Genomic DNA, 11,927 nt, shown 5'->3' on the forward strand with positions numbered 1-11,927 from the left:
TAAAATGAAAAGCAGGAGACTCCAACAAAAAGAAAAAGTCATAACAAGGATTAATTAATACATATTAGTTATAACCATCAATGTTAATGGTCTCAAGTCACCACTCAAAAGAAATAGATTGGCAGAATAGGTCAAGAAGCAAGATCCAACAATATGCTGCATACAAGAAACACACTTAATTCAAAAAGAAACTCATAGACTGAAAGTTAAAGGGTGGAAAACAAGACTCCATGTGACAGGAACCCAGAAAAAAGAAGGAGTAGCTATGCTCTTTGCAGGTAATGTGGATGTCAGATCAACACTGACTAAGAGAGACAAAAAAGGACGCTACATCCTTGTAAAGGGAACAATCCAAGAAGAGATGACAATCATAAATATATATGCACCAAACACAAGTGCACCCAACTATATAAAACAAATGCTAATGGATATGAAAAATCAAATAAGCACTAACACAATAGTAGTGGGGGACCTCAATACCCCACTGTCACAAAGAGCTAGATCAACTAGACAGAAAATAACAAAATACTCAAACTCAATCAAACTCTTGAAGAAATGAACTTGACAGATTTTTGCAATGTTCTACCCTCGCAAAACCAGAATACACATTCTTTTCAGATGCACATGGGTCTTTCTCCAAAATAGACCACATACTCACTCATAAAACATGCCTAAGTGGGTGCAAAGGAATTGAAGTTCTAAACTAAAAATGACTAAAAATGGGATAGCTACTTCTTCTTGCTCCTAGAGTTCAATTCCATGCAGTGTGGTTTTTCATGCTTTGATTTTCAGTCTGTGCACGCACTCTTATATGCAGCATACCACTGGGTTTTGTTTTTTCATACAATATGCCAATCTGTTTCTTTTGACTTGGGAATTGTTGTGGCCTAAATGCTCCCCTACAGCCTTATGTGGTCATAGGCTTGATTTAGAGAGTGTGAAGCTGGAATTGATTCATGATGCTCAAGGGCACTAAGATTAAGTGCTGCACCTTAAGAAGTCTGAATAAGATAAAAGTTGCAGGGAGATGCTGTTAAGCTCTTTTATTATTTTTGCTATCCTGTTGGCACCATATCATTTCTCCTCTGTGATGCTTGTTTGTCATCTCTGCCTTGGAGTCAGCCAATTATGAACCAAAACCTCTATGAAATGTGAGCCAAATAAACCCCTTCCCCTCAAATTTGGGTGTCAGGTATTTTGTCTCAGCAACAAGAGAAAAATAACTAATATAGATCATTTACATGGAGAGTTATGACTGACAGGCATTATACATCTCACTGCATTGTTTTCTATTGCTGATTCCTTTATTTCCCCCTTTTAATTGCTCATCCTGCTTGCTGTATTCATTCCATCAGACTATTTGATGTTGTTGGTTTCATTATTTCTGTCTAAGATATTCTTTAGAATATTTTTGAAATGCTCGTTTGGTTATGAACTTTTTTAGGTGTTCTTTATCACTGAAGGTCCTTATTTCTCCATCAATTTTGAAAGGTAGTTTTACACGATATATTAATCTGGATTGAAAATGTTTTCTTTTAGGACTTAAAACACTTCCAATTCTCCTGGGCTTAAGGTTTGTGCTGACAAGTCTGCTGTGATCTTACTGGATTTACTTTTTCTTTTCTTTCTTTCTTTTTTCCAGGATTTCACTTTGTAGTTTGGCTGACTTTAAACTCAGTGTGCAGCACAGGCTGGCCTTGAACTTGGGGTGGGCCACCTGCCACAGCTTCTCAAATGCTGAGATTACAGGAATGTGCCATGACACCTAGCTGGTTTGACCTTTATAAATGACATTGATTTTTCTAACAGCTTCTGTCCTTCGTGGGATGCTGACCATGATGTGTCATGCAAGAATTATTTTCTGATCATGGCTGTTTGAGGTACTATAAGCCTCAGTTACTTGTATGTTGAATTATTTCCCCATACTTGGAAAGTTTTCTTCTCTGATTTCTGTAAACAGAAACTTTTATGCCATTGGTGATGACTTCTGGCTCTTCTCTACAGTTTATTTCGTCTTAAGTCAGTCTCCCTGGCATCATCTAGCATCTGTTGAACCCATTTTTATGTTCTCTTGGTTTTAAAGCACCTTTTTATATTAGTCCTAGCTTCAAGTTCTGACACTCTGCCATCACACTGGTCACTTCTGGTGCCCATTCTTTTTTTTTTTTTTTTACACAGTCTTACTATATAGTAAGGCTGGCCTTGAACTCATTATATAGCCAAGGCTGACCTCAAACTTTCATCAATCCTCCTGCCTCTGCTTCCCAAGTGCTAAAATTATAGGTTCTGCCCATACTTTTCATGAAAATTTCTCGTCTTCTGTATCTCTATTGGGTATCTTTTCATGGATAGTAATTCTTTGGTAAATTGGTCATTCATTTTTTTAATCATCTTGATTAGCTAAGCTGTTTTTTATTAGTATCTTCTTTAAGCTCACTGACCATTTTGTTTATTAAGCCTATCACTGCATCTGTTTATAGAATCTATGAGGTTACCAAGTGTTTCTTCTTTTATCACTTTGTATAACTCTACTATTTTAAAAAAATTTCCTCCCATCATCCTTTGCACATGCCCATGGTCACTGACCTAACAATGTATGTAGAAGTCTTTATCTATTCAGAGCCCTATCCTCTGTCTCTCTCTACTCCCTCCTTTCCTGCCTCCCTCTCTCCTTCTCTTTACTATTTTTATGAAAATGCCCTGCAAGTTTCTATGGCCTCATCTTTCTGATGAGAAACCCCTCCCCTATCATTTCTTTCTGTCAGTTTATCTCCATACTCTTCTATGTGGTCTGGATATCTGGGCAATTTTAAGATACATCTGATATTAGCTTTGTTTTTCTCTACTTAAAAATCATCTTATCTATTTCTCATTAATGTTCTTCTGTAGGTTTATGAGGAATGCATGATGCTCCAGAGTCCAGGATTCCCATTCTTTAAACTGTTACACCCTAACCATGTTCCAAGTTGGACACGGGTGCCTTTGTGATTTCATTGAAAGTGGTTAGCTATCATGACTAACCCTCTGGCCCTCCTGACTGCACGAGAGTTTAGAACGATAGGATCATATGAAGAGTGTAGCATCATGGCTTCCATATACTTAGCATGAATCTTCCCATGACAGTAGACCCCTATATCTCTACAGAAAGACAGTAGCTTCTGCCCAACCCTGAACAACTAGCAAAGGAAGCAACTTTGAGATAAATAAAGTCAGATACTTGTTACACCGTCAAGGACAGATTTTCAACAGTAATGTGTCATTACACTAGGAAAAAGAATGACGTGAGATGAACTTCAATTTCTACAAAGGTGACTTCATAATATAAAGACAGTAACATGGGCTGGGGATTTAGCTCAGTGGTTCTGCCGCCTGCCTCACAAGCACAAGGACCTGAATTTGATCCCCAGTACCAAATAAATAAATAAATAAATAATATAAAGACAGTAACAAAGCTGGTGTGGTGGCCCATGCCTATAATTCTAACACTCTAGAAGACTGAGACAGGAGATTGCAATTTTGAGCCCAGCCTGATCAAATTACAGGTTTAATGAGACACTTTCTCAAAATTTAAAAAAATGATTTTATAAAAAGAATGAATCCATTTAAAAGTTCCAAATAAAAATATAGGAGATTAAAATTTCTATCAAAAGAATGTGCACCAGAAGTGACCAATATGAAAACAGAGTGTCAGAACTAGAAGGAAGTGCTGTTGTCAGTGAGCAGTCTATGAGAGATACCTTAAAAAGAACAAGAGAACATGAAAAATGGACCTCAAAGCTTCTAGATGACTCAAAGAAGACTAATCTAAGATCAATTTGAATTAGTGAAAAATCAAAAACAACACAAAGAGCATAAAAATGTGTTTACTAAAATAATAGCAGAAAATTTTCCAAATAACAGAAAAGAATTTAACATACAGATAAGTGAGGCATGTAGAACTTTAAATAGTCATGATCAGAAAAGAACCTCTCCGTGACACATCATAACAAAGTCCCAAAAATCCAACAGAAAAACAGAATATTAAAAGTGGTTAGAGAAAAGCAACAAAACACTTTAAAAATAAATGCAATACTATTATAGCAGACTTCTCAACACAAAGTTTAAAGACCAAGAGAGGTTAGAGTGAAGTATTTCAAGCTCTGAAAGAAAACAGTTTCTAGGCCAGGATGATATATCCCACAAAACTAATTTTCAAAATTGATAGAGATATAATTTATTTTCATGATAGAGATCCCAACAAAAATCATGACCACAAAACCAGCGCTCCAAAAAATTCTCAAGAATATCATATAAAAAGAAAATGAAGCTAACAATGACAAAAGGTCCCATATAATGAATAAACCAGGTAGGATGAGCAGTGAAGTAGAAGGGAAAAATAGGGAATCAGCTACAGGAATAAGTCAATGACAGAGATAAGCCAATACCTATCAGTAACAACACTCAATGTGAGTGGCCTCAATTCCCCAATCAGAAGACACAGGTTGGCAGAATGGATCAAGAAATAAAATGCAACAGTATGCTGTATATAAGAAACATTTTACACAAAAAGAAATGCACAGACTAAAAATCAAAGGATGGAAAGCAATAGTCCATGCAATGGAAACCTGAAAAAAAAAGGCAAGTGTAGATATGCTATATTCAGACAAAGTGGACTTCAAGCCAGAACTGATCAAAAGGACAAAGAGGGTTACTACTGTTAGGGTAAACCAAGGCACAACCAAGACCACCAGAGGAGGCAAAAATGAAGCAACAAAGATTTTATTTTTGGCCTGAGGGCACGCTAGTCAAGGGTGACAAAGCCATTGACCCTGGGGGCTTGAGCAAGGGGAAACTTTATAGTGTAGTATAGTACAGTATAGTCTAGGGGAGTTTGGGTAGGAGAGGGGTAGTGCCAGGAGGAGTGGGAATTTTGTTCTGGAGTGGAGGAAGTCTTTTGTTCTGGGGTGGAGAAAGTCTGGTGGTCTTCAGGGTGTTTGGATCTGCATGGGGTAAGCTGCTTATCTCGAATCTGAACCTGGGCCTTGGCTTCTTGTTATCCTTTGCACCTTACATGGTGTGTAAGTGCATTCCTTGGGAAGTTTTTCTCTTCTTCCTGGGCAGGTGTCTAACAACTACACATTGGTTAAGGAAACAATCCAATGAAAAGAAATAACAATTATTAACATAAATGCACCAAACAGTGGCACACCCAACATTATGAAACAAGTACTAGTGGACATAAAAGATCAGATATACATAAACACAATTATATTGGGGGACCTCAATATACTACTGTCACAAATAGATCAACTAGATATAAATAAACAAAGAAATATCAGAGTTAAGCAAAACCTTCAAGCAAATGAACTTACTATCTACAGAGCTGGGCATGGTGGACCACATCTGTAATCCCAACACTCAGGATGGTGAGGCAGGAGGATCACTGTGAGTTCAAGGGCACCCTGGGCTACATAGTGAGGTTAAGGACAGACTGGACAGAGGGAGACCCTCTCTCAGAACAAAACAAAACAAACAAATAAACAAAAATCTACAGAGTGTCTCACCCAACAAAAACATAATACACATTCTTTTGATTTCTTTTGCTTTTTGGTACCAGAGATTGAACTCAGGGCCTTGAGCTTGCGAAGCAGGTGGTGACACCACTGAGCTAAATCCCCAGCCCCAGAATACACATTCTTATCAGCAGCACATGGAACTTTCTCCAAAAAAAGACCACATAATGTACTAGCCAATAAGCTAAAGTAAGTGCAAATGAATTGAAAATTGTATCATACATATTATCAGATCATACTGCAATTAAGCTAGAAATTGACAGCAAAAATTTATGCAGACACATGGAAATGAAATGATACACTGTTAAATGAACAATAGAAAAAATCAAGGAAGAGATAAAATAGTTTATAGAACTAAATGACAATGCCAGTACACTATACCAGAATTTATGGGACATGGTGAAAGCATTCTTAAAAGGGAAGTTTATAGCTGTGAAAGCCCACATCAGAAAAACAGAGAGGGCTGGGGATTTTTCTCAGTGACACCATGCCTGCCTGGCAAGCACAAAGTCCTGAGTTAAATTCCTGGTACAAAAAGCAGAGGGGGGAGAGAGAGAGAGAACCCAAATATATAACCTAATGATGTACCTCAAGGTACTGGGAAAAAAGAACAATCTAATCACAAATCTAATACAAGGAAAGAAATTATAAAGATCAGAGCAGAAATCAATGAAATTGAGACCAAGAAAAAATTACAAAGAATCAATAAATCAAAAAGTTAGTTCTTCAAAAGAATAAACAAAACAGACAAATCCTTAGCTAATCTAATTAAAGAGGAGAGAAAAGACCTACATCAATGCAATTAGAAATGAGAAAGATGAAATCACAATGAACACCGCAAAAATATTATTAACAGCCACATCACAAACTGGTACACTAATGAATTGGATAATTCAAAAGAAATGGATAGATTCTTACACACATGTGAATTACTAAAACAGAACCAAGAAGATTTTAAACACTGAACAATACAGTGATAGGTAGTGACAATAAAACAACATGTGCCAACTAATGAAAACCCAGGTCCAGATGGATTCATTGTGAAATTCTACAACAACTTCAGATAATATTTAACACCAATACTCCTCAAGTTGTTTAATGAAATTGAAACAGAAGGATTATTCCTAATGTCATTCCTGGAGCTAGCACTAATCTGATTCCAAAACTAGACAAGGACACAACTAAAAAAGAAAACAATAAGCCAATCTCTTTAATGAACATAAAAGCAATAATCTTTAATACAGTACTAGAAAACAGCATGCAACAAATTATTAAAAGGTCATACCGTATGACCAAGCAGGATTCATCCCAGGAATGTAAGGAGATGGTTCAACATATGGGAATCAATAAATGTAATATGTCATAGAAACAAAAGCAAGGAGGAAAAGTCACATGATAATCTCAAAAGACACAGAGAAGGCCTTTGATAAAAATCTAACATCCTTTTTTATTTTAAAAAGTACAGAAAATAGGTAGAGAAAGACTTTGCCTCAATCTGATAAAAGCCATTTATGACAAACCTACTGCCATATCAAAAGCCAAAAAAATGAAAGCTTTTGCTCTACAATCAGGAGCAAGTCAAGGATAACCACTATCACCACTCCTGATCAACATAGTACTCAAAATATTAGCAAGGGCAATTAGGTAAGAAAAAGAAATAAATGGATATGTATCAGAAAAGAAGAAGTCAAAAACTCACCAAAATACTCTAGAATTAATAATCAAATTCAGCAATGTTGAAGGATACAAAGCTTACACACAAAAATCAATAGCATTCTGGTACACTAATAATGAACCGATTGAGAAAGAAATTAGGAAAAACATATCATTCACAATAGCACCTATAAAAATTAAATGCTTAGGCATTAACCTAACTAAGGAAGTGAAAGACCTCTACAATGAAAACTATAGCACTCTGAAAAAGGAAATTGAAGAGAACACCAGAAAATGGAAAGATATCTCTTGTTCCTGGATAGGCAGGACCAATATAGCCAAAACGGCCACACTTCCAAAATTGATATACACAATCTCAATAAAAACACCAACAGCATTCTTTACAGAACTGAAAAAAAAGCTGTAAAATCCATATAAAATTAAAAGAGATCCAGAATAGCAAAAGCAATCTTGGGTAAGAAGAGCAAAGCAGGAGACATCCTCATTCTGGACTTCAAGTTATACTACAAAGCTACTGTGATTAAAAAAATAACATGGTACTAGAACAAAAATTGACATGAGGCTCAATGGAACAGAATAGCAGATGCAGAAACAATACCAAGCACATTCTACTTTTTATCTTTGACAAAGAGACCAAAAAACATGCACTAGAAGAGCGATATCCTCTTTAATAAATAAATGGTGCTAGAAAACTGGCCATCTGCATGCAAAAGATTGATTCTAGACTCCTATCTCTCAGAACATACTAAACTAAAATTTAAACAGATCAAATAACTAACTGTTAAAACAGAAACACTTTACTTTCTGGAAGATAAAATAGGTAAAACTCCTGAAGTCATAGCATAGGCAAGGACTCTGAACAGAACCCCCGCTGTGCAGGAACTAGTACCAAGAATCAATAAATGGGATCATATTAAATTAAAAAGCTTCTGCACATGAAAAGAAATGATCAATACAGTGAAAACACAATTTGCAGAATGGGAAAATTTTTTGCCATTTATTTATCAGAGAGGACAAATGTCGAGAGTATATAAAGAAATCAAAAATATTAGAACACCCCCAAACAAAAGAATAAAAAAACAAGCAAGTGGATTTTGTGAAATCAAGACCCCAAAATAAAGAGAAGTGCTGGGCTTCAGTGGGAAGGAGTGTGGCAGGTCCAGTGGTGGGCAGTGGGGCCTCAAACTGGGTGACTGGTGGTACCCACACCACAGGGATCTACAGAGGATTCAAGGTGATCAATGAAGAACCTCTTCCCAAAAAGTTTTTACTGAGTGAAACAGCTTCAAAATATGGCAGGAGATGAGTTAGTTCTAAGATAGAAACAATATGAAGAATATGTTCAAGCTTTAGAGGGCTAGTACATAGATCTTAACTCATATGATGCAACTGGCTTAAGAGAGTCTGAAGAAAAGCTAAAGCAACAACAGCAAGACTTTGAACACAGGGAAAACAACCCTTAAATGTGATTAGCCACCAAAGGACAAGTGGGCACTACTCAAATCCAACACCTCAAGTAAGTCCAGCAGCCAAGAGTGACTCAACTGAGATCAACAATGGTAGACCCGGTGACCCATTTGTTTTTCCTAAAAATGAAAAGTGAATTGAACAGACTAAAACCAAACTAGAACAAGTCCAAAATGAACTAAGTGTCTTGAAATTTACACCTGATAGATAAATCATATTCACCAGTCAAAATTTCTCAGACAGTCCCACTACAAGAAACATGTAGGACAGCCAATATTCATTTTCACACCAAGATTCAGACTTTTTTAGCAAAAAAAAAAAAGTCTCATACTGTCTAGCTTGTAATGGTTAATGTAATACTTAGCTGATGAACCTTGTGTTTCAGCTTTTTTCTCTTCCCCTTGCCCTTGCTTCAGAGGCCTGATATCATTAGACTATACCAAAGAAGAGGTCACCTTTTAAAAAATTTCCCTTCTATAAGGTGTAGACACTTGGGAAATGTTTCTTCTAGAAGAAAATAGAGAAATAGTCTTTAGTCTGTGGTACACTGTGTATTCAGACAGTTTGGAGGACTGAAAACCTACAGAGTTTAAATCATGAACTGAATATGTAACATTCTAGTAAAATGTAAAATCAAAATATGCATTACTCTTAATCTCAGCATAGCGACTTAAGAAACACTGTATATCAGTTTTGCCAATAAGATTATGCAATTCATGATTGTTGTTGAACTTCTGGGTCAAAACTCAAATGACACGGGGCTGTGGTGAAAAAGGAAGTCTTCTCCACTGTTGGTGTGAGTGTAGACTGGTGCAACCACTGTGGAAACCAGTGTGGAGAGTTTTCAAAAAACTGAAACTAGAGGGTCCACTTGACCCAGTATTCCCCTTCTTGGTATCTTCCCAAAAGAATTAAAAGCATTATACCACAGTGATACATGCACACCCATGTTTAGAGTGGCACAGTTTGTAATAGCTAAGTGTTGGAAACAGCCTAAATGCCCATAAACTGATGAATGGATAAAGAAAATGTGGGGGTTTTTTATACAATGAAGTACTGCTCAACCATGAAGAAAGATAAACATGAGATATTTATAGCTAAATGAATGCACTTAGGACCTTATTATTAAGTGAAATAAACCAGACACTTGTGAAACATTACATTGTTTCTCTAATGTGAGGAAAAAAGTGTAAATAAGGACCAAAATGTATAATAGATATTGTGAATAGGAAGAAAATGCTCAAAGGAGAAGGGGAACTGGGGAGGGGGGAGGAGGAAAGGGGAAAGAAAAAACAAGAAGGATAAAATGGAAACCGAGCTTTTGTGAATAAGGAGTGGAAGAAGGACTGAAGGGAGGGTAGGGAATGGGAAAAAAGAATCACGATATATCATATACAGGTATAAATTCCCTATGATGAATGTGATCATTATGTACATCTAAAATGTAAGTTTAATTTAAAAAACTCAAATGTCAGTTTATTTACTAAGAATCAACTTTCGTAGTAATGAGGGAAATAATAGATGTCAGTACAAGTGTACATATATTTAACCTTTTAGCTTAGGGCTCTGTGTTATTTAATGAACCCTAAATCAACATGGTCTTAATCAATGGTTTGTTGTTTGATGGTTATGAAAACTGTAGATAATCTTAATGAAGGACTGTACAAATGTGAAAATATGGGATAAAATTTAGGCTTAAACTTTTTTAGGCACTATAAATATTCATTTCACAAATAGGTTATATAGCACTATTAGCTTTGATGAGACTCACTGCATTGTTTTGTTTCAGTATCAAACTTTATGAAACCCCCACCCCATTCAACAGGACCGTGTTAAAAAAGCATTATGTTTGATGTAAACGGGAGAATGTGTTCCTTCATTGTATTTTGGCCTTTTACTTTTGATATTAAATTAAATGTGTCCTGAAAAATGGCAAATTAAAGAATAGAGACTTCACAGAAAAAGTACAAATAGCCAGTAAATACATGAAGAAATATTCAACGCCACTGGCCATTAGAAAAATGCAAATTAAAACAGCAATGAAATTCTACCTTATTCCGGAAAGAATGGTTATTATAAAAAAGTCAAATAATGGAAAATGCTGACAAGAGTGCCGGGAAAAGAGCCCTTCTATATTATTGGTGGGAATGTAAACTAGTAAAACCTCTATGGTAATCAGTATGTAGAGTCTTCAAAAAATTAAAATTAGAAACTCCATTTGAGTCAGCTATTCCCTTCTAGGCATCTTCTCAGAAGAGTTAAAGACATCATATTACAGTGATACATGCATACCCATGTTTATAGCAGCACAATTCATAATAGATAAATCTTGGAAGTGGCCTGTAAGTCCGTTAAAAGGTGAATGGCTAAAGTATTTACACAAAATGGTGTACTCCGCTGGCCTCAATAAGATAAACGAGTCATTTGTAGAAAAACAGATGCACCTCGAGACCATAATGTTAAGTGAAATAGATCAGACACACAAATTTAAATACTGCATGGTTTTTCCTATGTGAGGAACCCAAAATATAAATAAAGAACAAAATAAAAGACAACAGGAAGTAGGGAGATAGATCTTTCTCAAAGAGATGGATGGAATGGATAGAAAAAGCAATTAAGATGTGGTATGCACGTACACCAACTCCACAAAAGGAATGTGAATATTATATACATTACTACAAGCATAAATACTAATAAATTTAAAAAAGAAAAGGAAGCACAAGCAGCTAAAAACTGTCAGAGATAGACCTCGCCGGGTTGGGGCGCAGACCCGGATGCCCGCGGGGAAGCGTGCCCGAGACTCGGGGGTCGGAGCCAGGTCGCCCCGTGCGCACTTCCGGCGCGCGGGCGGAGGTGACGTATGGGGAGCGCGGTTGTCGTGCCTCTCCGCTTTGGTCCGGTCTGGGTACTTCTTGGCTAGGCTTCGGGTGGAGTTACCACCGGCCTTTCTGCCCAGTGAACAGACGAGATGCGGCTGGGTTCTGGGGCTTTCGCTGCCATTTGCGTGGCAGTTGAGGTGCTCGGGGTTGCGATCTTCCTTCGCGGATTCTTCCCGGCTTCTGTTAGGTCCTCTTCCCGGGCCGGGCTTCAAGCAGAACCCCCGGCGCCGGAGCCCTTGGCCGGTATGGACCCCCTTCCCCAGCGTCACCCCCGTTTCTCGCAGAGGACTACACCTTGGCGCTCCCGGTGATCGCTTCCGTCATGGTCCTCACCCCTAACCTGTTTTACCGCCCT

The 11,927-nt window shown here is 37.2% G+C and overlaps 1 protein-coding gene and 1 pseudogene across 5 annotated transcripts in view; both read left to right on the forward strand.

The window, feature by feature from the left end:
• The first annotated feature begins 265 nt into the window (after window positions 1-265).
• On the forward strand, window positions 266-8,904 carry LOC104874707 (annotated as a pseudogene).
• A 2,648-nt stretch (window positions 8,905-11,552) lies between these two features.
• Window positions 11,553-11,927, forward strand: part of Pigg (phosphatidylinositol glycan anchor biosynthesis class G) — a 32,255-nt gene continuing 31,880 nt past the window's right edge. For all 5 annotated transcript variants that reach the window (XM_010641626.2, XM_010641627.2, XM_010641628.2 and 2 more), the window contains exon 1: window positions 11,553-11,815. In XM_010641626.2, the coding sequence (XP_010639928.1) occupies window positions 11,662-11,815 (154 nt within the window). In that variant the 5' untranslated portion in view covers window positions 11,553-11,661. The remainder of the gene's footprint in view (window positions 11,816-11,927) is intronic.

The sequence above is a fragment of the Fukomys damarensis genome, unplaced genomic scaffold, assembly GCF_012274545.1.
Source record: "Fukomys damarensis isolate Sample0158 unplaced genomic scaffold, DMR_v1.0_HiC HiC_scaffold_35, whole genome shotgun sequence".
Classification (NCBI taxonomy): Eukaryota; Metazoa; Chordata; class Mammalia; order Rodentia; family Bathyergidae; genus Fukomys; species Fukomys damarensis.